Source organism: Chiloscyllium punctatum, chromosome 11 (genome assembly GCF_047496795.1).
Source record: "Chiloscyllium punctatum isolate Juve2018m chromosome 11, sChiPun1.3, whole genome shotgun sequence".
Lineage (NCBI taxonomy): Eukaryota > Metazoa > Chordata > Chondrichthyes > Orectolobiformes > Hemiscylliidae > Chiloscyllium > Chiloscyllium punctatum.
The window spans coordinates 111,446,039-111,473,263 of record NC_092749.1 but is presented as its reverse complement, the minus strand read 5'-3'; the positions used below and the strand labels follow the sequence as shown (position 1 = coordinate 111,473,263).

The following is a 27,225-nucleotide window of genomic DNA, read 5'->3' as shown; positions in this document are numbered from 1 at the left end:
ACTGGAGTCAAGGCCTGACTGTGGTCTGCAGTCAAGGTCCGACTGTGGACCGGAGTCAAGGTCCGACCATGGACCGGAGTCAAAGCCCGATTGTGGTCTGGAGTCAAGGCCCAACTGTGGCCTGGAGTCAAGGCCCGACTGTGGACTGGAGTCAGGGTCCAACCATGGACCGGAGTCAAGACCTGACTGTGGTCTGGAGTCAAGACCTGACTGTGGTCTGGAGTCAAGGCCCGACTGTGGTCTGGAGTCAAGGACAGGCTGTGGTCTGGAGTCGAGGACAGGCTGTGGACTGGAGTCAAGGTCCGACCATGGACCGGAGTCAAGGCCCGACTGTGGACTGGAGTCAAGACCAGGCTGTGGACTGGCGTCAAGGCCCGACTGTGGTCTGGAGTCAACACCCGACTGTGGACTGGAGTCAAGGCCCAATAGTGGTCTGTAGTCAAGGCCAGACTGTGGACTGGAGTCAAGGGCCGACTGTGGTCTGCAATCAAGGCCCGCCTGTGGTCTGGAGTCAATGCCCGACTGTGGACTGGAGTCAAGGCCCAACTGTGGACTGGAGTCAAGGACAGGCTATGAACTGGAGTCAAGGCCTGACTGTGGACTGGAGTCAAGGACAGGCTGTGGACTGGAGTCAAGGACAGGCTGTGGACTGGAGTCAAGGACAGGCTATGAACTGGAGTCAAGGCCTGACTGTGGACTGGAGTCAAGGACAGGCTGTGGACTGGAGTCAAGGCCCGACCATGGACTGGAGTCAAGGTCCGACCATGGACTGGAGTCAAGGCCCAACTGTGGTCTGGAGACAAGGCCCGACTGTGGTCTGTAGTCAAGGACAGGCTGTGGTCTGCAGTCAAGGTGCAACTGTGGTCTGGAGTCAAGGACAGGCTGTGGTCTGCAATCAAGGCCCAACTGTGGTCTGGAGTCAAGGCCCGACTGTGGTCTGGAGTCAAGGACAAGCTGTGGTCTGGAGTCAAGGCCTGACTGTGTTCTGCAGTCAAGGCCCGACTGTGGACTGGAGTCAAGGTCCGACCATGGACCGGAGTCAAAGCCCGACTGTGGTCTGGAGTCAAGGCCCAACTGTGGACTGGAGTCAAGGCCCGACCATGGACTGGAGTCAAGGCCTGGTTGTGGACTGGAGTCAAGGCCTGGTGGTGGACTGGAGTCAAGGGCAGGCTGTGGTCTGGAGTCAAGGACAGGCTGTGGTCTGGAGTCAAGGCCCGACTGTGGACTGGAGTCAAGGACAGGCTGTGGTCTGGAGTCAAGGCCCGACTGTGGACTGGAGTCAAGGCCCGACCATGGACTGGAGTCAAGGCCTGGTTGTGGACTGGAGTCAAGGGCAGGCTGTGGTCTGGAGTCAAGGCCCGACTGTGGACTGGAGTCAAGGACAGGCTGTGGTCTGGAGTCAAGGCCCGAATGTGGACTGGAGTCAAGGCCTGACTGTGGTCTGGAGTCAAGGCCTGACTTTGGTCTGGAGTCAAGGCCCGACTGTGGTCTGGAGTCAAGGACAGGCTGTGGTCTGGAGTCAAGGACAGGCTATGAACTGGAGTCAAGGCCCAACTGTGGACTGGAGTCAAGGACAGGCTGTGGACTGGAGTCAAGGCCCGACCATGGACTGGAGTCAAGGTCCGACCATGGACTGGAGTCAAGGCCCGACCATGGACTGGAGTCAAGGCCTGGTTGTGGACTGGAGTCAAGGCCTGGTGGTGGACTGGAGTCAAGGGCAGGCTGTGGTCTGGAGTCAAGGCCCGACTGTGGACTGGAGTCAAGGACAGGCTGTGGTCTGGAGTCAAGGCCCGACTGTGGACTGGAGTCAAGGACAGGCTGTGGTCTGGAGTCAAGGCCCGACTGTGGACTGGAGTCAAGGCCCGACCATGGACTGGAGTCAAGGCCTGGTTGTGGACTGGAGTCAAGGGCAGGCTGTGGTCTGGAGTCAAGGCCCGACTGTGGACTGGAGTCAAGGACAGGCTGTGGTCTGGAGTCAAGGCCCGACTGTGGACTGGAGTCAAGGCCTGACTGTGGTCTGGAGTCAAGGCCTGACTTTGGATTGGAGTCAAGGCCCGACTGTGGTCTGGAGTCAAGGCCTGACTTTGGTCTGGAGTCAAGGCCCGACTGTGGACTGGAGTCAAGGACAGGCTGTGATCTGGAGTCAAGGCCTGGTTGTGGACTGGAGTCACGACCTGACCATGGACCAGAATCAAGGCCCAGTTATGGTGGCTAGCTGCCAGAGTAGACTGGGCTGGAAGGACTGTTATTCTGAACTTTATTTTTCTCTATTTTCTAATTAATTTCTAGGATCTGTAAGCTAATTCAGGAGACAGTGAGGTCTGCAGATGCTGGAGATCAGAGTTGAGAGTGTGTTGCTGGAAAAGCACAGCAGGTCAGGCAGCATCCGAGGATCAGGAGAATTGATGTTTCAGGCTGATACCCTTTATTATTCCTGCTGTGCTTTTCCAACAACATACTCTTGACATAAAGCTAATTCAATTTGATTCATTGCCTTTGGGGAGCTGGTGAAGAGCTGCATTCTTGAACTGTTATTGCCCCTTTTGTGTAGGGGCACCCATACTGCTGTTACTGAGGGAGTTCCAGGATTTTGACCCAGTGACAGTGAAGGAACAGCGATATATTTCCAAGTCAGGATGGGGAGTGGCTTGGAGAGAAACTTGCAGGAGGTGGTGTTCCCATGTATCTGCTGACCTTGTCCTTCTAGAGGGAAATGCTCATGGGTTTGGAATGTGCTGCCTGAGGATCTTTAGTGAATCTCTGCAGTGCCTCTTGTAGATAGTAAACACTGCTGCTGCTGAGCACCAATGTTGGAAGGAGCGGATGTTTGTGGATGTTGTGCTAATCTAAAGGGCTACTTTATCCTGGATGGTGTCAAGCTTATTGAGTGTTGTTGGAGCTGTTGTTAATGAAGAATATAAAAGGGCGTGGGGAGAAAATAGCTTCATTTAAAGAGAAGGACAGCAAAAAATGATCCAAAATTAATCAAAGGATCAGATAGGGGTGAAGTTTGTGGTTATAGGAGGGTCATCCATGAGTGAGTTGGATAGAGTAGATAGGGAGAAGTTTTTCCCATTCTTAATAGGAGGAAGAACGAGAGGGTGTAGATTAAGAGTGATGTGTAAACCAAGCAAGGACAATGTGATCAAAATCCTCACATGCTGGTTAGGGTGTGGAGTGTCCTGCCTGGAAATTTGATGGATGCAGGTTCAATTGAGGCATTCAAGACAGACACTGGATGATTATTTGGATAGAAATGGGATGCAGGGATGTGGGGAAAAGGCAGGAGATTGGTGCTAGGGGATAGAACAGTGGGCTGAATGGCCTCCTTCTGCACCAGAACAATTCTGTGATTCAGACAAGAAGTGCCAAGCATCTACCGGTAAGTGTGAGGGGCCTAGAGAGTGTGAATAGGAAGGATCTATTGCCCTGCACAGGGAGATTAATAACCAGGAGGTTTAGATTTAAAGTAATATGGATTACAGGGAAGTCAAAGACAACATCTTTTCACTCAGAATTTCTGGAACTCTCTATGCGAATGAAGTGGAAACCCTCAACACATTTGAAAAAGCACTTTGGTGCCCTCTTACACCTTGAACTGGAGGGTAGGATGGGGCGGGTGACGAAGAAGGACCAAATGGACAGAATGGCCTCATTCTCTGCACACGCTTTCTGTTTTCACTTGTGCTGCAATGTATGACTCCAGCAGGAACAGAAGTGAGGAGTTATCAATCAAATTGGAAATGAGCTATTAAAGTGAAATGGGTTAGCCAAGGGGAATAGGCAGCTCTCTTCTCATGGAAGTGAAGTCACGAACTGGAAATAAGTCATGCCAACTCCACAGAATGCACAGGAGAGAATGAATGATGCATCAAGTTACCTGAAAGGGTGAAAAACTGCTGAGGACCTGGTAAAGGTGCCCACTTAAATGAGAAGTGTCCAATTGTCGAATAACAAATATTCTGACATTTGCCAAAGGGAAGAAAGCAAGAGCTCAGTACACATGCAACTAGAAGGTAAAACAGAGTCAATTTCCACAGTATTCAGTCAGATTCAGCCTGTATTCCAAATTTTACTGTTTAGTTTCAAGTCTACACTGTGGCACTAAATCACCTGTTTTAATTTAACGATTCAAATTGAAAAAAACTTCATTTGATTTGTTAAGATATGATTGATCCTCTCATTTGCTTCATTGTGACAACTGAACATTGTAATTGTAGTAATTTGGATGTAAAGCTAAGATACCCATGTGAAAAGTTACAGCTATGTATTTCATGGGAGCGGATGTGTTGCTGTTAGGCAAGTGAGTATTTCAGATGGAGCAATGTACAGTTACAGTAATACACTGGTGATGTTTGGCTACAAGGTGTGAACCTCAAAAGAGATCCTTAAGCAATGTATACACTGCCTCATTGAACAACATCTCGAGTAATACATACAACTGGATACAGCCATGGATACAGATCCTTCAGTCCAACTCATCCATGCCAACCAGATATCCTAAATTAATCTAGTCCCATCTGTCAGTATTTGACCCACATCCCTCTAAACCCTTCCTATTCATATATCCATCCAGATTCCCTTTAAACCACTTCCACTGGCAACCTCTTCCAATATTCAATGCCATTCTAGTTGGTTTGATTCTACGCACCTTTTCCAAATATATATATTCTCCATTTATAATCGTTAAAATTATAAGGACCATTTTTTCATTCATTGATGGGATGTGGAGATTGCTGGCTGGGCCAGTATTTATTGTCCATCCCTAGTTGAACTTGAGAAGCTAGTGGTGATTCACCCTCTTATATTGCTGTAAGGGCCATGCAGTGTGGGTACACCAATATTGTGGTTTGGGAGGGACTTCAATAAAGATCCTTCCAAACACTTCCACCTGCAAGGAGATTGGTAGCAATATGTAGGGACACCACTATTTGCAAGCTTCTCTCCAAGCCACTCACCATGCTGACTTGGAAATCTATAATGTGGACCACAGCACTTCAAGAAGGGAGCTCACCACTGCCACCACAACTAGGAATGGGCAATAAGTACTGGCCCAACCAATGATATCCATGTTCCACGAGTGAATAAAAGGGGTTCCAGGATTTTGACCCAAAGGCACTGAAAGAACAGTGATATATTTTCAAGGCAGGATGGTGAGTAACTTGGAGGGGAACTTGGTGTTCCCATGTATCTGCTGCATTTGTCTTTCTAGATAGCAGAGGTGATGGGTTTAGAAGGTACAGTCTAAGGATCCCTTAGTAAGTTGCTGCTGTGCATCTTGTAGATGGTACCTACTCCTGCTCCCACACACCGCACAGTGGATCTAGTGAATGTTGAAGGGATGGATTGGTGCATGTTGTACCCTGTCAAGCCCATTAAGGATTTGACCTTTGTTTCTTCCAGGCCCCAATGAACATAGGTGCAATCTACTCAATCTCACTTCAAAACGCAAAATGAATGCACAAAAAGTCCAACTTTATCAAACATGTAGCTACTTAAGGGTTAAACTATTCTCCAGTATAGTGAATTATTTGAAGATTCTTCACCAATAGATTCCACATGTAACACAAAATGATTCTGTAGCTGTCTGGCATTTTCCAGAAAGTGCAAAGAGCCAGTGCATGAAATCTATTGAGTGCAGAGCAATGAGTTTGAGGGAGGCATTGTAAATGGAATCACTACACTGGGGCCACTGTGGGACCAGGTGAAATGCTGGCTTTGCTCTCCATACTCTATTGTAGCTGGCACAGTGGCTCAGTGGTTAGCATCGCTTCCTCACAGCGCTGGGGACCCAGATTCGATTCCACTCTCGGACAACTGTCTGCGTGGAGTTTGCACGTTCTCCTCGTGACTGCGTGGGTTTCCCCCAGGTACTCCAGTTTCCTCCCACAGTCCAAAGGTGTGCAGGTTGGGTGGATTGGACGTGGCAAAGTGTCCAGGGATGTTTCGGGTAGGTGGATTAGCCTTTGGAAATGTGGGGCTGTGGGACATGATGGGGTGTCTGGGAGGGTTGCCCTTCGGTAGGTCAGTAGAGACTTGATGGGCCGAAGTGCCTCCTTCCACACTGTAGTGATTCTGTACTCATTGACTTGAAATTGGGTGGAGACTTAAATGTGAAGTCCTTCCACCATGTGTCTGATTTCCACTCGAAGAATTAGATTAAGATGCTTCTAGTGAAAGCGAAAATCGAAAGAGTGTAGACATTTATTCTCAACTGAAGATACCCATACAAAATTCATGGGACAGCCACAGCATTGACAGTAAGGTATTGATTAAACACTTTCTGTTTTGCTACAGCTCCCATTTGGAGATGGACTCTATCACTTTGCTCATAACGGTATTCCAAAGGCCAGGCAAAGACGCAATACTCGATACAAGCTTTATCTGGAAAAGAACCCAAGGGTAAGCTAATGCTTCTCCACCCTTCAGCAGCCGTTACCTAGGCAACAACTCATAATGTGGTCAGCTAATCAGCAGGGAGCAAAAACAATCATTCAAGCCGTAGCGAACAAATTCAGAAAGAGAAAAAACATAACCCTTGAAAGCATCTGATAATTCAAAAGTCCATTTCTGTTCTCTAATTTTGTAAGAATGTTATCAAATGTAATTTGCATCAGATACGGTTCGCTCTGAATTTACTGCGGGGCTGGCTCACATCATTACAAAAGGAGATGTGAGAGTGAAGAGAGTGACATTTTGTCTCATCTGTACAGTTTCACTGTGGTACAGATAAAGATGTGGATGTGATTTGCATGCTGAGAAAGTTTGGTATTGCTTTTTCTCGGACTATGTTAAATTGTGGGTGTTAAAGTACATATTTTCTTCCCTTATTCTTTCATGGAATGTGAGAAACACTGGCAAGGCGAGCATTTATTTCCCATCCCTTATGAACTAGATGGCTCTCTGAACCATTTCAAAGGGCAGTTAAGAGTCAACCACATTGCTGTGGGTCTGGAGTCACATGTAGGCCAGACCAGGTAAGGACAGCAGATTTCCTTCCCTGAGGGACTTTAGTGAACAAAAGTCAGAAGTCTCACGACACCAAGTTATAGTCCAAAAGGTTATTTGAAATCACAAGCTTTCAGTGAAGTGAGCTTCATCTGATGAAGGAGCAGCGCTCTGAAAGCTTGTGATTTCAAATAAACCTGCTGGGCTAGAACCTGGTGGCATGTGACGTCTGACTTTGCCCACCCCAGTCCAACACCGGCACCCCCACATCAGGACATTAGTGAAGCAGATGAGCTTGTACAATGATTGATAATAGTGTGATGGTCACCATCACTGAAATTAACTTTCCACTGAATTTAAATTTCACCAGTTGTCAAGGTGAGGTCAATCCCATGCCCCAGGACATTACCTGTAGGTCTCTAGCATTACCACTATTCCACCATCGCCCTCTGTTATTGTTCAAATCAACGGATGACACATTGTAAAGAAACAGCAAATTCAGAAATGGAAGATAAGCAGGAAGTGATCGGACTGATGTGGTAAATAATTTGAAATCCCCATTGTCATGGTTGCGTTGTTTGTCTTAATAGGACAGCAATTATCTTAACCAACTAAAATAAAGTGGGCTTTATAAATGATATATTACAATACATTCAGTCGAATCTTTTGGAGGCTTCAGTAAGTGAAGTTTGTACATATTACAAGACAAAGTATATGAGCCGATATCTGCATTATTTATGCAAATCACAGCGTAGAAAGATCTTTTGTACAGTCAAAGATGATGCAAAGACTGATTGTACTCCTCTCATTGCGATCTGCATCTAGCTATCGATGGATTGAACACTTTTTCAGGCAAGATTTTGACAGATTTTTAATCAGTAGCATCATGTGGAAAAGGAAGGAAAGAGGGTTTGAGGATTATCAGACCAGCTGTGAACTCATTGAATGGTGGAGCAGTGTCAATGGGCTGAATGGCCGACTTCTGTCCTAGGTATTATGGTCTTTTGGTCTCTTTCCATTTCTGGCTAAATGGAGTTGGGGTACAGACGGACCCTGACCTGACTGAATGGCAGAAAGATCTCCTCCTGTTCTTATCAAATTCCAGCCAGTGTGATAAAGAAAAACAAACGCAGAGCAGCCAAAGAGGATGGCATCAGCTTTTTGTTGTCAGTGTACATTGCCATGTGATTCCCAATTTGGAAATACATTAACCTTGACAGTTTTGACATCATTGCAACCCCAGAATCCAAGCTCACACTTTACAAAAACTCCCTCACTGAGGTTACCAACCATCTAGCAAAGACCTACAGTCTCCAGACACTGTGGATACCTCTCTAACGCACCATTCAAAGGTGAGCTTGTGACGCAGAGTGATGCCAACAGTGTGGGTTCAATTCCCGCACTGGCTGAGGTGACCATGAAGGACTCTTTTTCTCAACCTCTCCCCTCGCCCGAGGCGTGGTGGCCCTCAGGTTAAACCACCACCAGTTGTCTCTCTGTAATTAGACAGAGCAGCCCTATGGGCTGGTAAGACTATGGTGGCCTTGCCTTGAGTTATTCCTGGAATGGATGGGTTATTTCATTGGGAAAGTTGGACAGGTTGGGTTTGTATCTGCTGAAGTTTAAAAGATAAAGAGGTGACTTGATTGATTAAAGATCCTGAAAGGTATCGACAGGATGCAGGTGGCAATGATGTTTCCATTTGTTGGAAGAACTAGAACGAGGGGATCGCTGTTTAAAAATGATAGGTCACCCATTTAAGACAGAGTGCAAGGGAAGTTTTATCTCACAAAGTGGGGTTGGTGGTTCTTTGGAATTCTCTTCCTGAAAGGTTGGTAGGAGCAGAATCTTTGTGTAGTTTTCAGGCAGAGGTAAATAAAGGCAGCGATTATACCTGCACTCGCTTTCTGAGCATTTTAACTCAGTACCAATCTCCTTTTCCCCATTACCCTGCACATTGCTCCTATTTAAATAACTATCCAATGTCCCTCTTGAATGCCTCAATTGAACCTGCCTCCCCCACATTTCCAGGGAGTGTATTCCACACCATAAACACCTACTGGGTGAAAATGCTTTTTTTGCCTCATCTCACAATTACTTCTTGTACAAACTATTTTGAATCTGTGCACTATAGTTCTCCATCTATTTGAATGGTGAAGAGCTTATGCTCGAAACGTTGACTCTCCTGCCCCTCAGATGCTGCCTGACTCGCTGTGCTTTTCCAGCACCACACTTTTTGACTGGGAAGAGTTTCTCCCTATTCACTCTGACCAGCCCCCTCATGATCTTGAAAATCTCTATCCAAACTTCCCTGAGCTTGCTCCTCTTCAAAGTCCTCACTTCTTCAACTCTTCCTCCTCAATGGAAGGTCTCATCCCAGGAACCATTGGTAAGTGAGGAAGGGTCGGGGGAAGGGTGATGGAAGTTAATCAGGGGTAGGTGAAACCATGGAGTGATCGAATCCACAATGGTGCGGCTCAGTGGTTAGCACTGCTGCTTCACAATACTGGGGACCCGGGTTTGATTCCACCCTCGGGTGACCATCTGTGTGGGTTTCCTCCAGGTGCTCCAGTTTCCTCCCACAGTCCAAAGATATGCAGGTTAGGGGGGATTGGCCATGCTAAATTGTTCAATTTGGGTAGATTGGCCATGGTGTAGTGTCCAGGGAATGTGTAGGCTAGGTGAGTTAGTCATGGAAAATGTGAGGCAGTAGAGATAGGGTGGGGAGGCATTTTGCAGGTTCGATGCCGACCCGATGGGCTGAGTGGCCTCTTTCTGCACTGTAGGGATTCCGTGATTGTAATATTATCGATTGGCAGAATAGGCTTGAGAGGCTATCTGTTTTTCTCCTGCTCCTAATTCTGATATTGATATAACTTATCGTTTATATCATTCTAATCTGCCATATCCTCATCTGCACTGAAGGTATTGAGAGGCTCTGGTGTTGAGGTGGGCCTTACATTGCTGAGGTCCAGTTGTGATTGTCAGCAGGTGACTTGACTGATCTAACCATGACCCTACCTTCAACTGACCTCCAGACAAGTCTACACCTTCCCCCCAGCCCCTGCCCACCCCGCCCCCACAATTTTCCAGGAGGCACGATGCAGATAAAACTCATCAGTCCCTCCCCCGAATCAATTGTCTCACTGTTGCTGAGTGAGCATGTGGAAGGCAGGAACAAATGAAGGAAGCAGTGAGGAACACGCATTGAGCAGATTTTCACCCCTTTATTGTTTTCATTTTTGTTGGGATGGTTTCCTGACTCTAGTGGCTTCATGTAAAATCTCTTCTCCATGTTTGTTACAACACTCCAGCTCACAAGAGCCAGAAATTCAAAAGCATTCAATCTCTCCAAAGGCGAGTTAAGTGTCTGGAGCAGTCATAAAGCCACAAACTCGGCAATATTCTGTGTTGAATTGTAAAAAACTAAAATAAAGTACATGATCTATTTTCGCCACTGTAAATAGAATGGTAGTGATTCACACTTGAGGATGAGATTGACTGGGCACTTGAGAAAGATTGCTCCGATGATGATGATTTGGACACAAACACTTCTACCCAGGCCTCTAGAAAGCAGACTTAAAAGCGAAATATTCACGAGGCAAATAAGAAAAACTGATGGTGTCATCTATTCTAAGCTGTTAGGGTGTGTTTTCCTGAAATAATGTTGGAAAAGGCTGTGTTTACCACCACAGAAACTTCAGAGGCTGCACTCACTGCCCAGTGCAGTCACAGTTCCTCTGATATTACTGCTACATCAATTTGCCTACGTCAAAGAATAAGACCGCTTACAGTGTTCATTTTACAACGCGTGAGATTAATTCAGTCCAAGTCTCTGGTTTGTGATTTGCTCACTGCCCCACTCCCATTACCTCACTCATTACCTCCTGGCTGCCTCAAAACCTCTAGGAGAAAGTGAGGACTGCAGATGCTGGAGATCAGAGCTGAAAATGTGTTGTTGGAAAAGCGCAGCAGGTCAGGCAGCATCCAAGGAGCAGGAGAATCGACGTTTCAATTCCTGAAGAAGGGCTCATGCCCGAAACGTCGATTCTCCTGCTCCTTGGATGCTGCCTGACCTGCTGCGCTTTTCCAGCAACACATTTTCAGCTCTGCCTCAAAACCTCCCCTCATCACTTCTCCCTCCCTCTCACTGCTCTGCCTCTTTGCTGTTTATCGTTCCCTGCGAGTGAGTGGGAGGCTGGCAGATACAGGATCGGGAATAGGGTGACCAGGAAACAGGTTGGGGGGGATGTGTGGAGCAATGAGTGAGTGAAGGCAGTGAATGAAGGTGGAGGATTCTTAAGGAGCTTGACAGGGTCAATGCTGAGAGAATGATCCCCCTCATGGGAGAAGCTTGGACCAGAGGGTACAATCTCAGAACATTGGGGCTCCAACTTAAGACTGAGATGGGGAGGAATTTCTTCTCCCAGAGGGTTGTGAGTCTTTGGAATTCCTTGCCGCAGAGAGAACTGTGGGGGCAGAGTCCTTGTTTATATTTAAGACTGAGATAAATTCTTGATCAGTTGGGGAAGGAAGGGTTATGGGAAAATAGCAGGAGGTTGGACATGAAAAATCTTGGATCAGCCATGATCCTGTTGAATGGCAGAGCAGGCTCAAGGGACCGAATGGCCTACTCCTGTTCCTATTCTTATAGTGAGTGAGGATGGTGGGTAGAAATGAGATCTTACTTTAGAATTATAGAGTGATAGAGATGTACAGCACAGAAACAGACCCTTCGTTCCAACTTGTCCATGCCGACCAGATATCCTAACCTAATCTAGTCCCATTTGCCAGCACTTGGCCCATATCCGTCTAAACCCTATACCCGTCCAGATGCCTTCTAAATGATGTTATTGTACCAGCCTCCACCAATTCCATACGTGCACCACCCTCTGCGTGAAAAAGTTACCCCTTAGGTCCCTTTTAAATCTTTCCCCTCTCACTTTAAACCGATGCCCTCTAAGTTATGATCTGGCGAGCGGAATTGGGACGGGGTGGAATGGTTGCAGTTTTGTTAAAAGTCACGACAAGTGCCGTTGAATAAAGCGTTGAGTGGATACGGAGATGAGTTTGTGAGACAGGATGCCCTTGAAGAATTCTGTGAGAGAGTGTTCTTCAGTTGGGTCCCGATACCAGCGTCACTGCACATGTGGCGAGGGCACTGAGTGCAGTGCCAGGGCACAGTGTGTGGGGCTTGAGTGCCAGATAATTGGGTGCTCCATCTTCTTCTCCCACCTGTGCCTTGAATTATACTGCCGCCAATTTCCTCAATAACCTTTTACGTGGTCACACTTGCGTGCACCTGAAATATTCACGTGGAAATAATTCTCAGTGCAGGTCCCAGGCTGATGGTCCCTATAATCCCATCCTGTATCACTGAGGGGAGACTGAGGGGGGATCTTGTGGAAGTGTATGAGATCTTGAGATGCATTGATAGGGTGAATGAATTCAGTCTTTTTCTCCGCACTGGGAATCAAGGATAGGAGGGCATCAGTTTAAGGTTAGAGGGGAAAGAATAAAAGGGAACCTGAGGGGCAACTCTTTTATACAGAGGGTGGGGTGCATATGGAATGAGCTGCCAGTGGAAGTGGTTGACGCAGGTATATTAACAACATTTAAAAGGCATTTGGACAAATACATGCATAGGAAAGGATTAGAGAGATGTGGGCCAAGTGCAGGGAAATGGGGTTAGCATAGACTGCATGGACCAGTTTGGGGCAAAGAGCCTGTCTCTGTGCTGTAGGACTCTATGACATTATGACCTTATAACAAGGACGACACCTCAATGTGAAAACCAACAGAACTGCAGATGTCGTATAAATCAGAAACAAAACCAGAAATCACTGGAAAATCTCAGCAAGTCTGGTAGCATTTGTGGAGAGAAACCAGAGTTAACGTTTTAGGGTCCATTCTGTGGAATGGTCACCAGACCCGAAACGTTAATTCTGATTTCTCTTCACAGATACTGCCAGACTCGCTGAGCTTTTCCAGCAATTTCTGGTTTCGTTTCTATACAATTCAAAGTACTTCATTGGCTATAAAAGCCTATGGTTGAAGCAGATGCTGTGTAAATACAGAGAATTTTTTCCCAATATCAATCCTGGACTCATTACTTCCAGAATTCTGGCAATTCTGACAAGTAACTCCCCTCCTGACTTTCCAAAGCCTGTCCACCACTTACAAGGCACAAGTCAGGAGTGTGATGGAATATTCCCCACTTGCCTGGATGGGTGCAGCTCCAACAACACTCAAGAAGTTTGACACCATGCAGGGCAAAGCAACTCATTTGATTGGCACCACACCCACAAATATCCACTCCCTCCACCACCGACACTCAGTTGCAGCAGTACCATCTTCAAGGTACACTGGAGTAACTTACCAAGGCTTCTCCAACAGCACCTTCCAAACCTGTGATGCGTTCCATCTAGAAGGACAAGGGCAGCAGATATATGGGAATACCACCCTCTGTAAGTTCCCCTCTCAGTCACTCACCATCCTGACTTGGAAATATATCACCATTCCTTCACTGTCACTGGGTCACAATCCTGCAATTCCCTCCCTCAGGGCATTATGGCACAATCTGCAGAATGTGGACTGCAGCGGTTCAAGAAGGCAGCTCGCCCCCACTTTCTCAAGGGGCAACCATAGATGGGTAATAAATATATATAAATAAATGTAGAAAAGTTCATGTTGAAGGGTTATTTGCTTTAACATGACAGGCCATTATCATCAAGAATAGCCTTTCTCTCTGTCTTCCGGCCTTTAATCTGACACCATAATTTCACAATGGTTTGCCTTCATTTCACCGATGGAGGCTGTGTGCGGCTGTGGAAACTTCCTTTTGCAGAACCAGTTTGTTTGGAAACAGATGATTGTCACCAACCTCTGGCTTTTTGAAAGATTTTACCTCACTCTCTTGAGAATCGTCATCAGAAAGGTTCCTGATTTCCTACGACCCTCTAATACTGGCCACCTGTCCATTCACTGATCTGAATCATTCCCTTCTTGGTGGTCATTCCTTCAGCTGTCTGGGCCCGAAGCTCTGGCATTCCCTCTGTAAACCTCGCTGTCTTTCCCTTTCCTGGAATACTGTCTTTTATATTTACTTTGTTAAGTACCTGGTCCTAACCTTCCTAAAATGTCCTTCAGTGGTTCAGTGCTATATGTAATGTGAAGGTGCAGGTGTTGGACTGGGATAAAGTTAAAAGTCACACAACACCAGGTTATAGTCCAACAGGTTTATTTGGAAGCACTAGCCTTTCATTCAATCACTTGATAAAGGAGCAGCACTAGTGATTCCAAATAAACCTGTTGGACTATAACCTGGTGTTGTGTAACTTTTAACTTGGTACACCCCAGTCCAACACTGGCCGCTCCAAATCAGGTTATAGTGCAACAGGTTTATTTGTGATTTTTATGTATATGCTTCTGTGAAATGCCTTGGGATGTTTTTCTGTGTTAAACGTGTCTGGGGGATGGATTCAACAGTGTTGTGGCTGTACGGGGCATTGGTTAGGCCACTGTTGGAATATTGTGTGCACTTCTGGTCTCCTTCCTATCGGAAAGCTGTTGTGAAACAAGGGTTCAGAAAAGGTTTACAAGAATGTTGCCAGGGTTGGAGGATCTGAGATACAGGGAAAGGTTGAACAGGCTGGGGCTGTTTTCCCTGGAGTGTCAGAGGCTGAGGGGTGACATAATAGAAGTTTACAAAATTATGAGGGGCATGGATAGGATAAATAGACAAAGTCTTTTCCCTGGGGTCGGGGAGTCCAGAACTAGAGGGCATAGGTTTGGGGTGAGAGGGGAAAGATATAAAAGAGACCTAAGGGGCAACTTTTTCATGCAGAGGGTGGTACTTGTATGGAATGAGCTGCCAGAGGAAGTGGTGGAGGCTGGTACAATTGCAAAATTTAAGAGGCATTTGGATGGGTATATGAATAGGAAGGATTTGGAGGGATATGGGCCGGGTGCTGGCAGGTGGGATTAGATTAGGTTGGGATATCTGGTCGGCATGGACGGGTTGGACTGAAGGGTCTGTTTCCTTGCTGTACATCTCTATGACTCTATAACCTGGTAGGAGTGAGCAAGGAGGTCCTATGATCTCCTGTATCAGAGATCCCTGATGCATCCTGCTGTAGACTGTGAACTCTGCATTGCCTTGGTGATGGTGCTACCCAACTTCACTCTTTCTCAATGGTGCCCTTGTCTTTTATCTTTTTGTCTTTACACTGCCAGTTGGCAGGAGGGGCAGTATGAAATACACAAGGTGCATTGTGTGCAACCGATTAGTTGGAACTTTGACTCCTTTGCTGTCCATCATTACCTGTTTCTTTGTAAGGTGAATGGTGAAGTGCAAGGTCATGGCTGAGCCTGACCTGGGTATTTGTTTAAAGGTGTATTGAGAATATAGTGTTAAGGAAACACATCTCCGTGTTCAGATTGAGTTCTCCATCAGCAAATAAAACATCACAAGTCGGTTTGAAATTTTTAATTCATGAATCTTTAAACCGAAACTAATATTTCTGTATGCCCTCAAACAGATTATTTCTCTTGCAGGTAAAACATGCCGTGCAGCAAGAAGCATTTAATAGAAGGAAGCGAGGATATCGGAGTATTCGTGAAATTGGTATCATGATGAATGATCCTTTGTTTACTAAACAATGGTATCTTGTAAGCAACATCTGACTTACCTACATCTCTTCATCTCTTGTGTCTGCTTGATGTTTACCACTGTTTATGTGCCTTTGTTGAAATTCTTCTCTGGACACAGCTGGGTGAGGCCATTATGTTTTGCCCCTCCCCAATTATCCTGAGACAGGATTGGTCCTGTCAACCTGCTGCACATTGTGTGCCAATAGTGCCATCTCCCAAAGATAGGAAGCACCAGGCTATGAACCCAGCAGTGATGAGAAAAGAGCTACCTGAGGGGCGGGCATATGTGAGACTTGGTGACGTGATTTGTCTAGGGGAGCAAGACTTAGAACAAAAGAATGAGATATATTCATCCTCCAGCTTTCATTGTTTCTTTATTTCCCAATTGGAAATGAACTTTTGTTTATCAAAATGAGAATGGGATTTTCATATTCATTGGGATTCTATTTTACCTAATTCCCAGGGATTGAATAACATTTAGCATTATGTCAACTCTGAAAGGGCCTTAATTGTTTAGCCATTTCAGAGGGTAGTTAAGAGTAAATCACATTGAAATGCGTCTGGAGTCACATGTTGGCCAGACCAGGTAAGGATGGCAGTTTCCTTCCCCATAGGACATGGTGCACCAGATGGGTTTTCAGTATGATCCACATTTATGTGCTCACCATTGCTAATACTAACTTGTCATATTAAGTTTAAATTGCTTCTACCTTGCTACCTACAAGATGCACTGCAGTAACTCACCAGCAGCTTCCAACTTACCATCTACCTCTACCATCCAGAAGGCAGCATATACCTGGGAACACCACCCACTGCAAGTCCCCCTCCTAGTCACTCACTGTCCTGACTTGGAAATATATTGCTGTTCCTTCACTGTCACTGGTCAATCCCCTCCCAAGGGCCTTGTAGGTCACAGAAGTGCTGACGGAGGCCATTCAGCCCATTGTATGTGCACAATTCTATCTCAGTGCCTTTTCCCCAAATCCCAGCACACCATTTCTATCTATATAATCATCCAATACCCTCTTTTAGATTAGATTAGATTACTTGAATTGCCTAAAGCTTATGAACCATTGCAGAACTACTGGGGTGGCACAGTGGCACAGTGGTTAGCACTGCTACCTCGCAATGCCTAGAGGCCGGGGTTCAATTCCCATATCGGGCAACTGTCTGTGTGGAGTTTGCACATTCTCCCTATGTCTGCGTGGGTTTCTTTCCACAGTCCAAAACTGTGCAGGTTAGGTGAATTGGCCATGCTAAATTGCCTGTAGTGTTAGGGGAATGGGTCTGGGTGGGTTGCTGTTCAGAGGGCTAGATGGGCCAAAGGGCCTGTTTCGACAGTGTAAGCAATCTAAAAAGAAAAGTTCAAAGATGCTGCTTCTCCACAGCAATTAGGGATATCCACCTTTGATGATCAAATTATTTAAATAAAGCTGTCGCCCTCAAAAGAGTTGGTGTCGATCTACGTCATAGCTAATCATAAACTCTGGTTTCCCATTAACATTTGATTTCTGTTAGTCATGAATCTGTTCACCCCAGCCTTAAAAGTATTCAAAAACCCCCATCTCTCCCTCTCTCGAGGGAAGAGACTTCCCAAAGACTGAAAACCCTCCAGAGGGAAAAGAAAATATTTTCCACATTGTGATTTTGAACAGGAGAGTCCATGTATTCAACGTGTGTTCCTCAGTTTCAGTCTCTCCTCCAAGAAGACAAATCTTTTTCAGCATCCTCATTGTCAAGTTCCCCTCAGGTCTTATATGTTTCAACAAGATCATGTCTCATTCTGGGAAAGAGGGACTAGGTTTTGGTTTCGAGGAATGATGAGAAAAGGCATTTGCCTGACCCAGGAGCCACTTGAACTCCCAGGCTCATTTACCATGCAGTTGAGATTAAAGAGGCGAGGCTGGAATGGGAATGGGTAGAGGTCTCAGTGAGGACTGGAGGAGGAAGTCCCTGGCCCTGAAATGGAGCAAAGGTAAGGAACAAAAGAGCTGGGGTTCACTTTGAATCCTTTTGATCCCAATTCCCATAACGGTCCCAGTCTGCTGCTGTCATCTGAGATTGCACCCATTTCAGCTAATGTTTGTTTAAATCACAATGGTGTCAGACCAAGCCCCTCCTGATGGTAATATTCAAGAGGAAGATTTCCCACCCCACCTACCTACAGTGAGGGACCTTGAAAGATAGGAGCAAAGCAGGCTATTCAGCCCTTCAAGGATACTGGGCCATTCAACTAGACCATGGCTCTTTTACCCAGTCATTTTCCTGCACTATACCCTTGAAATCTTTAATATCCAGAAGTCTATTGCTTTCTTTAATCTTTTGACTTCTGCCTTGAATCTACCCCATGATTGAGCTGTCATTGCTCTCCGGGGTAGAGAATTGCAAAAGAACGCCCAGGAGGCTTCATGTGCCAGGGAGTTACGGGGGCTTTATTTCCACGGGCTGCCCCAGCCCCCAAGTTTACCCCCTCACCTCTCCCCCCACCACAACCGGGGCAGGGAGGGTTGAAATCGGGATTGAGATCTGAGAAAGAAATGGGTGCAACTGTAGAAACATCTTTTCCTGCTAAAACAGGTCAACACAGGGCAAGCTGATGGGACCCCTGGTTTGGACCTGAATGTGGCTGAAGCGTGGGAGTTGGGCTACACTGGAAAAGGAGTAACCATCGCAATCATGGATGATGGTAAGAGTTAATGACATGTTGCTGCTCTTGGCGGTGAAGTGCTTACATACTGCTCTGTTTGTTTTAATGGATAATACATCTCTGAGAAGGAAGCAAATGCATTAAATGTCTTTCCCCAGTTATAATTGCCATTTAAACTCACAACACTTGAATTAACGATATTGATTAATGTATTTGCTGCTGAAGGAATCGTTGCACTGACTTAAGGAGCAGAGGCCAGGGCAGCACGGTGGCTCAGTGGTTAGCGCTGCTGCTTCCACCTTTGAGTGACTGTCTGTGTGGAGTTTGCACGTTCTCCCCTTGTCTGCATGGGCTTCCTCCCACAGTCCAAAGATCTACAGGTTAGGTGGATTGGACATGGGAAATTGTCCAGAGTGTGCAGGCTAGGTGGGTTCGCCCTGGGGCATGCATGGTTATAGGGATGGGGTGAGTCTAGGTGGGATGCGCTTCAGAGGGCCAGTGTGAACTCTATGGGCCGAAGGGCCCTCTTCCACAAAATAAGGATTCTGTACTGTAACTGACTAAACACAGAGAATGCTGGAGAACCTCAGTAAATCTGGAGTGGGGAGGGAAACAGTGTTAACGTTTTGAGTCTGGTATGACTGTCCTTCAGAGCTCTTAAAAGTTGATGCCCAAGAAAGAAACCATCAGCATGTTGACCATTTCATCAAAGATGAAAAACCTCAGAGAGGAGTCCTGATCGAGAGTCACCAGACTTGAAATAGTAACTCTGTTTCTCTCTCCACAGATGCTGCCAGGCCTGCTGAGTTTCTCCTGTAATTTCTGTTTTTTGTTTCAGTTCTCCAGCGTCTGTCAATCTCTGTTCTATTTGAATGTTACACAATAGATAACGGATGTCACTAAGTGATAGAACTGTTCTGAAGAAGACTAATTTGGACTGGAAATGTTGAATTTTATTTCTCTCACTGCAGATACTGCCAGACCTGCTGAGTTTCTCCAGCATGCTCTGTGTTTGTTTCGCATTTCCAGCATCCGCAGACATTAAATCAGAGAATCGTACAGTACAAATGAAGCCCTTCGGCCCATCAAGTCTGTACCACCTCATAAGCCTTGAATGTTATGACATTTCAAGTGCTCATCCAAATAAAGTTCCTGAGGTTTTCTGCTTTTATGGCCCTCATACCCCCAGCTTTCACCAGAACTCTGCAAACACCTTTTATTCCAGATGATTCAAACGCAGTTTCTCAATACTTCAAACCCTTCAAAGTTGCTGAAAAATGTAATTGGATCAGTTTATAGCACCTTCTTTTACAAATTTGAATTCCGTTTATGTAACCTACTTATTGTTTTAATGCAGGAATTGATTACCTGCACCCTGACCTTGCGGAAAACTATGTAAGTACACAACCACTTTCTCTTGCATATAATTAGTTTCGATAAGAGTGGTGAATGTGTTGATCGACATGACAAGCAATAAAAGATAATAATTGATTGCCTGCAGACTGCAGACAGATGCTTCTTTGAATACCAAATGGACAGAAACAGTGTACTGGCAGAATTCCTAAACTTTCATCTGTGTGTAATATGTTTTTAAAAAGGAAGGACTGCAAATCAATGAACCTGCACCATTTGTCACTGAAGATGTGACTGATTGTACAATCCAGGTTCAGAATTGAGATGACGGCTACACTTGAGATATGCTCGTTTTGATACACGGATCTCAACAACACATGAGTTCTCACACAAAGTGTGTGTTAGTCCATATTAAGACATCAGAGTCAAATCACAGAATCATACAGCATGGAAACAGACCATTTGGTCCAACGAGTCCATGTCGTCCATAATCCCAAACTAAACTAGTCCTGCCTACCTGAGGTTGGCTCACATCCTTCCAAAGTTGAATTTTGACTTAACAATATTGATTAATGTATTTGCTGCTGAAGGAATTGTTGCACTGACACGAGAAGTAGAGGCCAGGCCAGGTGGCTCAGTGGTTAGCACTGCTGCCTCACAGCCCCAGGGACTTGGGTTTGATTCCACCCTCGGGTGACTGTCTGTGTGGAGATTGCACAGTCTCCCCTTGTCTGCATGGGTTTTCTCCCACAACCCAAAGATCTGCAGGTTAGATGGATTGGATATGGGAAATTGTCCAGAGTGTGCAGGCTAGGTGGGTTAGCCATAGAGCATGCATGGTTACAGGGATGAGGTGGATCTAGGTGGGATGGCCCATGTTCCTCCATATTCATGAACTTATCCCAATGTCTTTTAAACGTTGTAACTGTACCTGCATTCTACACTTCCTCTGGAAGTTCATTCCTCACACAAACCACTCTCTGTGCAAAAAAGCTCCCTTCATGTCCCTTCTAAAGCTTTCTCCTCTCACCTTAAAAATAAGCCCTCTAGTTTTGAACTTGCCCAACCTAGGGGAAAAACCCTTACTATTCTCCTTATCCATGCATCTCATGATTTTATAAACCTCTACAAGGTCACCCCTCTGCCTCCTAAGCTCCAGTGAAAGAAGTCCCAGCCTATCCAGCCGATTTTTATAACTCAAACCCTCCATTTCCAGCAACATCTTGGTAAATGTTTTCTGTCCATCTCCAGTTTAATAATATTCTTCCTACAGCATCTGTCCATGACAGTATCGGTAAGAGTGACCACCGCACAGTTGACCCACCTTCACATTGAGAATACCCTCCATTGTGTTGTATGGCTCTATCACCGTGCTACATGGGACAGACGTCAAACAGGTCTAGCAACTCAAGACTGTGGAACAATGAGGTGCTGTGGGCCATTAACAGCAGCAGAATTGTCCTTCAGCACAATCTTTAACCTCATGGCCCAGCATATCCCCTACTCAACCATTCCCATCAAGCCTGGGGATCAACCCTGGTTCAATGAGAGTACAGGAGGGCAGGTCAGGAGCAGCATCAGGGAGACCTGAAGGTGAGGTGTCAACCTGGTGAAGCCACCAAACAGCATAAGCAGTAAGTGATAGACAGAGCTAAGTGATCCCACAAGCAACAGATCAGACCTAAGCTCTGCAGTCCTGCCACAGTCGTGAATGTAGACAATTAAACAAATCACTGGAGGAGGAGGTTCCACACGCATCCTCATCCTCAGTGATGGAAGAGCCCCGCACATCAGCGGAAAAGATAAAGCTGAAGCTTTTACAGCAACCTTCAGCCAGAAGTACCGAGTGGATGATCCATCTCGGGCTCCTCCAGTGGTTCCCCAGCGTCACAGATACCAGTCTCCAGCCGATTTGATTCACTCCACGTGATATCAAGAAACGGATGGAGGTACTGGATATTGCAAAGGCTACAGGCCTTGACAACATTTGACAACAGTACTGAAGACCTGTGCTCCAGAATGTGCTGCTCCCCTCGCCAAGCTGTTCCTGTGCAGTTACAATATCTACCCGACAATGTGGAAAACTGCCCAGGTATGTCCTGTACATGAAAAGCAGGACAAATCCAACCCGGCCAATTCCCACCCCATCGGTCTACTTTCCATCATCAGTAAAGTGATGGAACATGTCATCCATAGTACTACCCAGCAGCACCTGCTCAGGAATAACCTGCTCAGTGACGCCCAGTTTGGGTTCCCCCAGGGCTACTCAGCTCATGACCTCATTACAGCCTTGGGTTCAAACATGGACAAAAGAGCTGAATTCCAGAGGGGAGGGGAGAGAGACAGCCCTTGACATCAAGGCTGCATTCAACCAAGTGTGGCATCAAGGAGCCCTGGCAAAACTGAAATCAATAGCTATCACGGGGCAAACACTCCACTGGTTAAAGCCATATCTGACATATAAGAAGATGGTTGTGGTTGTTGAAGGTCAGTCATCTCAGCTCCAGGACATCTGGAGATGAGATGACTGACCTTCAACAACTGAAGACAGAGAAGATGGTAAAAGAGGGGGAGGTGTGGCATTGTTGGTCAAGGACAGTAATACAGTTGCAGAAAGGATGTTTGGGGACACGTCAACTAAGGTAGTATGGGCTGAGGTTCGAAACAGGAAAGGAGAGGTCACCCTGTTGGGAGTTTTCTATAGGCCTCCAAATAGTTCCAGAGATGTAGAGGAAAGGATAACAAAGATGATTCTCGGTAGGAGTGACAAAGGCAGGGTAGTTGTCATGGGGGACATCAACTTTCCAAATATTGACTGGGAACACTATAGTACGAGTACTATAGATGGGTCAGTTTTTGTCGAGTGTATGCAGGAGGGCTTCCTGACACAGTATGTAGACAGGCCAACAAGGGGTGAGGCCAGATTACATTTGGTGCTGGGTAATGAGCCCGGCCAGGTGTTAGACTTGGAAGTAGGTGAGCTTTGGTGATAGCGATCACAATTCTGTTATGTTTACTTTAGTGATAGAAAGGGATAGGTGTATACCACTGGGCAAGAGTGCCAGCTGGGGGAAAGGCAGTTATGATGTGATTAGGCAAGATTTAGGAAGCATAGGGTGGGGAAGGAAACTGCAGGGGATGGCCACATTAGAAATGTGGAGCGTATTCAAGGAAAAGCTCCCATGTGTCCTAGATAAGTATGTACCTGTCAGGGAGGGAGGAAGCTGTAGAGCGCGGAGCCGTGGTTTATGAAGGAAGTGGAATCTCTGGTCAAGAGGAAGAAGAAGGCTTATGTTAGGATGAGATGTGAAGGCTCAATTAGGGCGCTTGAGGGTTACAAGGTAGCCAGGAAAGACCTAAAGAGAGAGCTCAGAAGAGCCAGGAGGAGACATGAGAAGTTGTTGGCGGATAGGATCAGGGTAAACCCTAAGGCTTTCTATAGGTATTTAAGGAATAAAAGAATGACGAAAGTAAGATTAGGGCCAATCAAGGATAGTAGTGGGAAGTTGTGTGTGGAGTCAGAGGAGGTAGGGGAAGCACTAAATGACTATTTTTTGACAGTATTCACTCTAGAAAACGACAATGTTGTCGAGGAGAACACTGAGATACAGGCTACTAGACTAGGGTGGGATTGAGGTTCACAAGGAAGAGGTATTAGAAATCCTGCAGAGTGTGAAAATAGATACATCCCCTGGGCCGGATGGGATTTATCCTAGGATCCTCTGGGAAGCCAGGGAGGAGATTGCCGAGCCTTTGGCGTTGATCTTTAAATTGTCATTGTCTACAGGAATAGTGCCAGAAGACTGGAGGATAGCAAATGTGGTTCCTCTATTCAAGAAGGGGAGTAGAGACAACCCTGGTAATTATAGACCAGTGAGCCTTACTTCAGATGTTGATAAAGTGTTGGAAAAGGTTATAAGAGATGGGATTTATAATCATCTCGAAAAGAATAACTTGATTCAGGATAGTTAGCATGGTTTTGTGAAGGTAGGTCGTGCCTCACAAACCTTATTGAGTTCTTTGAGAAGGTGACCAGACAGGTAGATGAGAGTAAACTGGTTGATGTGGTGTATATGGATTTCAGCAAGGTGTTCGATAAGGTTCCCCACAGTAGGCTGTTGTACAAAATACGGAGGAATGGGATTGTGGGAGATATAGCAGTTTGGATCAGTAATTGGCTTGCTGAAAGAAGGCAGAGGGTGGTGGTTGATGGGAAATGTTCATCCTGGAGTCCAGTTACTGGTGGTGTACCACAAGGGTCGGTGTTGGGTCCACTGATGTTCATCATTTTGGATGAGGGCGTAGAAGGATGGGTTGGTAAATTTGCAGGTAAATAAGGTCGGTGGAGTTGTGGATAGTGATGAAGGGTGTTGTAGGTTACAAAGAGACATAGATAAGCTGCAGAGCTGGGCTGAGAGGTGGCAAATGGAGTTTAATGCGGACAAGTGTGAGGTGATTCACTTTGGTCGGATTAACTGGAATACAAAGTACTGGGCTAATGGTAAGATTCTTGGCAGTGTAGCTGAGCAGTGAGATCTCGGTGTCCTTGTACACAGATCCTTAAAGGTTACCACCCAGGTTGACAGGGTTGTTAAGAAGGCATACAGTGTTTTAGCTTTTATTAATAGAGGGATCGAGTTCCAGAACCATCAGGTTATGCTACAGCTGTACAAAACTCTGGTGCAGCCACACTTGGAGTATTGTGTACAGTTCTGGTCACCGCATTATAAGAAGGATGTGGAAACTTTGGAAAGGGTTCAGAAGAGGTTTACTAGGACGTTGCCTAGTATGGAGGGAAGGTCTTACGAGGAAAGGCTGAGGGACTTGAGGCTGTTTTTGTTGGAGAGAAGAAGGTTGAGAGGTGACTTAATAGAGACATATAAGATAATCAGAGGGTTAGATAGGGTGGACAGGGAGAGCCTTTTTCCAAGTATGGTGACAGCGAGCGTGAGGGGGTATAGCTTTAAATTGAGGGGTGATAGATATAGGACAGATGTCAGAGGTAGTTTCTTTACTCAGAGAGTAGTAAGGGTATGGAATGCTTTGCCTGCAACGGTCATAGATTTGCCAACTTTAAGTACATTTAAGTCGTCATTGGACAAGCATATGGACGTACATAGAATAGTGTAGGTTAGATGGGCTTCAGATTGGTATGACAGGTCGGCGCAACATCGAGGGCCGAAGGGCCTGTACTGTGCTGTAATGTTCTATGTTCTATGTTCTGCAGGACTTCCTCAGAATACTGACCTAGGCCTAACCATCTTCAACTAATCCATCAACGACCTTCCCACCATCATAACGTCAGAGTGGGGATGTTTGCTGATGCTTGATGCACAATGTACAGCACCATTCTCAACTCCCCAGATATTAAAGCAGACCATGTTCAAATGCATCAAGATCTGGACAATATCCAGGCTTTGGCTGACAAGTGGCAAGTAATCTTTGCCCCACACAAATGCCAGGCAATGACCATCTCCAATAAGAGACAATAGTCTCTTGATAGTCAATGATGTTACCATCTTCTGCAGCTACACTGGCACCACCCCCCACCTTTTCCTCCGCTACATCGATGACTGTATCAGTGCTGCCTCGTGCTCCCAAGAGGAGATTGAACAGTTCATCCACTTTACCAACACCTTCCACCCCGACCTCAACTTCACCTGGACCATCTCAGACTCCTTCCTAGACCTTTCCATTTCTATCTCGGGCGACCGAATCAACACGGACATTTACTATAAACCGACCGACTCCCACAGCTACCTAGACTACCCCTCCTCCCACCCTGCCCCCTGTAAAAACGCCATCCCATATTCCCAATTCCTTCATCTCCGCCGCATCTGCTCCCAGGAGGACCAGTTCTAATATCATACAACCCAGATGGCCTCCTTCTTCAAAGACTGCAATTTCCCCCCAGATGTGATCAATGATGCCCTCCACCACATCTCCTCCACTTCCCGCTCCTCTGCCCTTGAGCCCTGCCCCTCCAATCGCCACCAGGACAGAACCCCACTGGTCCTCACCTACCACCCCACCAACCTCCATATACATCCTATCATCCATCGTCATTTCCGCCACCTCCAAAAGGACCCCACCACCAGGGATATATTTCCCTCCCCTCCCCTATCAGCGTTCCAAAAAGACCACTCCCTCTGTGACTCCCTCGTCAGGTCCACACCCCCCACTAACCCAACCTCCACTCCCGGCATCTTCCCCTGCAAATGCAAGAAATGCAAAACTTGCGCCCACACCTCCCCCCTTACTTCCCTCCAAGGCCCCAAGGTATCCTTCCATATCCGCCACAAATTCACCTGCACCTCCACACACATCATTTACTGCATCCGCTGCACCCGATGTGGCCTCCTCTATATTGGGGAGACAGGCCGCCTACTTGCGGAACGTTTCAGAGAACACCTCTGGGACACCCGGACCAACCAACCCAACCACCCCGTGGCACAACACTTCAACTCCCCCTCCCACTCCACCAAGGACATGCAAGTCCTGGACTCCTCCATCGCCAGACCATAGCAACACGACGCCTAGGAACCCTCCAACCACAAGGGATGAACTCAGATTTCTCCAGTTTCCTCATTTCCCCTCCCCCCACCTTGTCTCAGTCCCAACCCTCGAACTCAGCATCACCTTCCTAACCTGCAATCTTCTTCCTGACCTCTCCGCCCCCACCCCCTCTCTGGCCTATTACCCTCACCTTGGCCTCCTTCCACCTATCACATTCCCAACGCCACTCCCCCAAGTCCCTCCTCCCTACCTTTTATCTTAGCCTGCTGGACACACTTTCCTCATTCCTGAAGAAGGGCTCATGCCCGAAACGTCGATTCTCCTGTTCCTTGGATGCTGCCTGACCTGCTGTGCTTTTCCAGCAACACATTTTCAGCATTGGTGTTACCATTGTCAATAAAGTGTGGAGTTGGAAAAAGCATAGCAGATCAAGCAGCATCAGAAGAGCAGGGGAGTCGATGTTTCTGGCAGGACCCTCATACTGGACTGCTTTCAGGCAGGATCTTTGGGTCAAAACATTGGGTCTCCTGCTCCTCTGATGCTGCTTGACCTGCTGATCTTTTCCCAGCTCCACATTTTATCAACCCTGACTTACCAGCATCTGCAGTCCTCACTATCTCCAATGGTGTTACCATCACTGAATCCCCCGCTATCAATTTCCTGGGGTTGCCATTAACCAGAAACTTAACTGGACTCACCACATAAGCACAGTGGCTACAAGGGCAGTTCAGAAGCTAGGAATACTGTGGTGTGTATTACACCTCTTTACTCCCCAAAGACTGTCCACTATCTACAAGGCACAAGTCGGGAGTGTGATGGAATACCCCCCACTTGACTGGATGGGTACAGCTCCAATAATAGTAAGCATGCCATTATCCAGGACAAAGCAGCCCGCATGATTGGCACCACATCCACAAGCATCCACTCCCTCCACCATCGACGTTCAGTAGCAGCAGTGTGTACTATCTACAAGATACACCATAGAAATTCACCAAAAGTCCTCAGACAGCACCTTCCATTGAGAAGGACAAGGGCAGCAGATACATGGGAACACCACCATCTTCAAGTTCCCCTCCTAGCCACTCACCATCCCAACTCGGAAATATATC

General features: G+C 46.5%; 1 protein-coding gene across 2 annotated transcripts in view; it reads left to right on the top strand.

The window, feature by feature from the left end:
- The window catches only part of pcsk2 (proprotein convertase subtilisin/kexin type 2), a 103,562-nt gene that overhangs the window by 20,218 nt on the left and 56,119 nt on the right, over positions 1-27,225 (top strand). The window contains exons 2-5 of one of the 2 annotated variants that reach the window (XM_072581528.1): positions 6,298-6,402; positions 15,505-15,618; positions 18,178-18,286; positions 19,605-19,642. In XM_072581528.1, coding sequence (XP_072437629.1) covers positions 6,298-6,402; positions 15,505-15,618; positions 18,178-18,286; positions 19,605-19,642 — 366 coding nt within the window. The remainder of the gene's footprint in view (positions 1-6,297; positions 6,403-15,504; positions 15,619-18,177; positions 18,287-19,604; positions 19,643-27,225) is intronic. The other variant, XM_072581529.1, reaches the window with a different exon arrangement.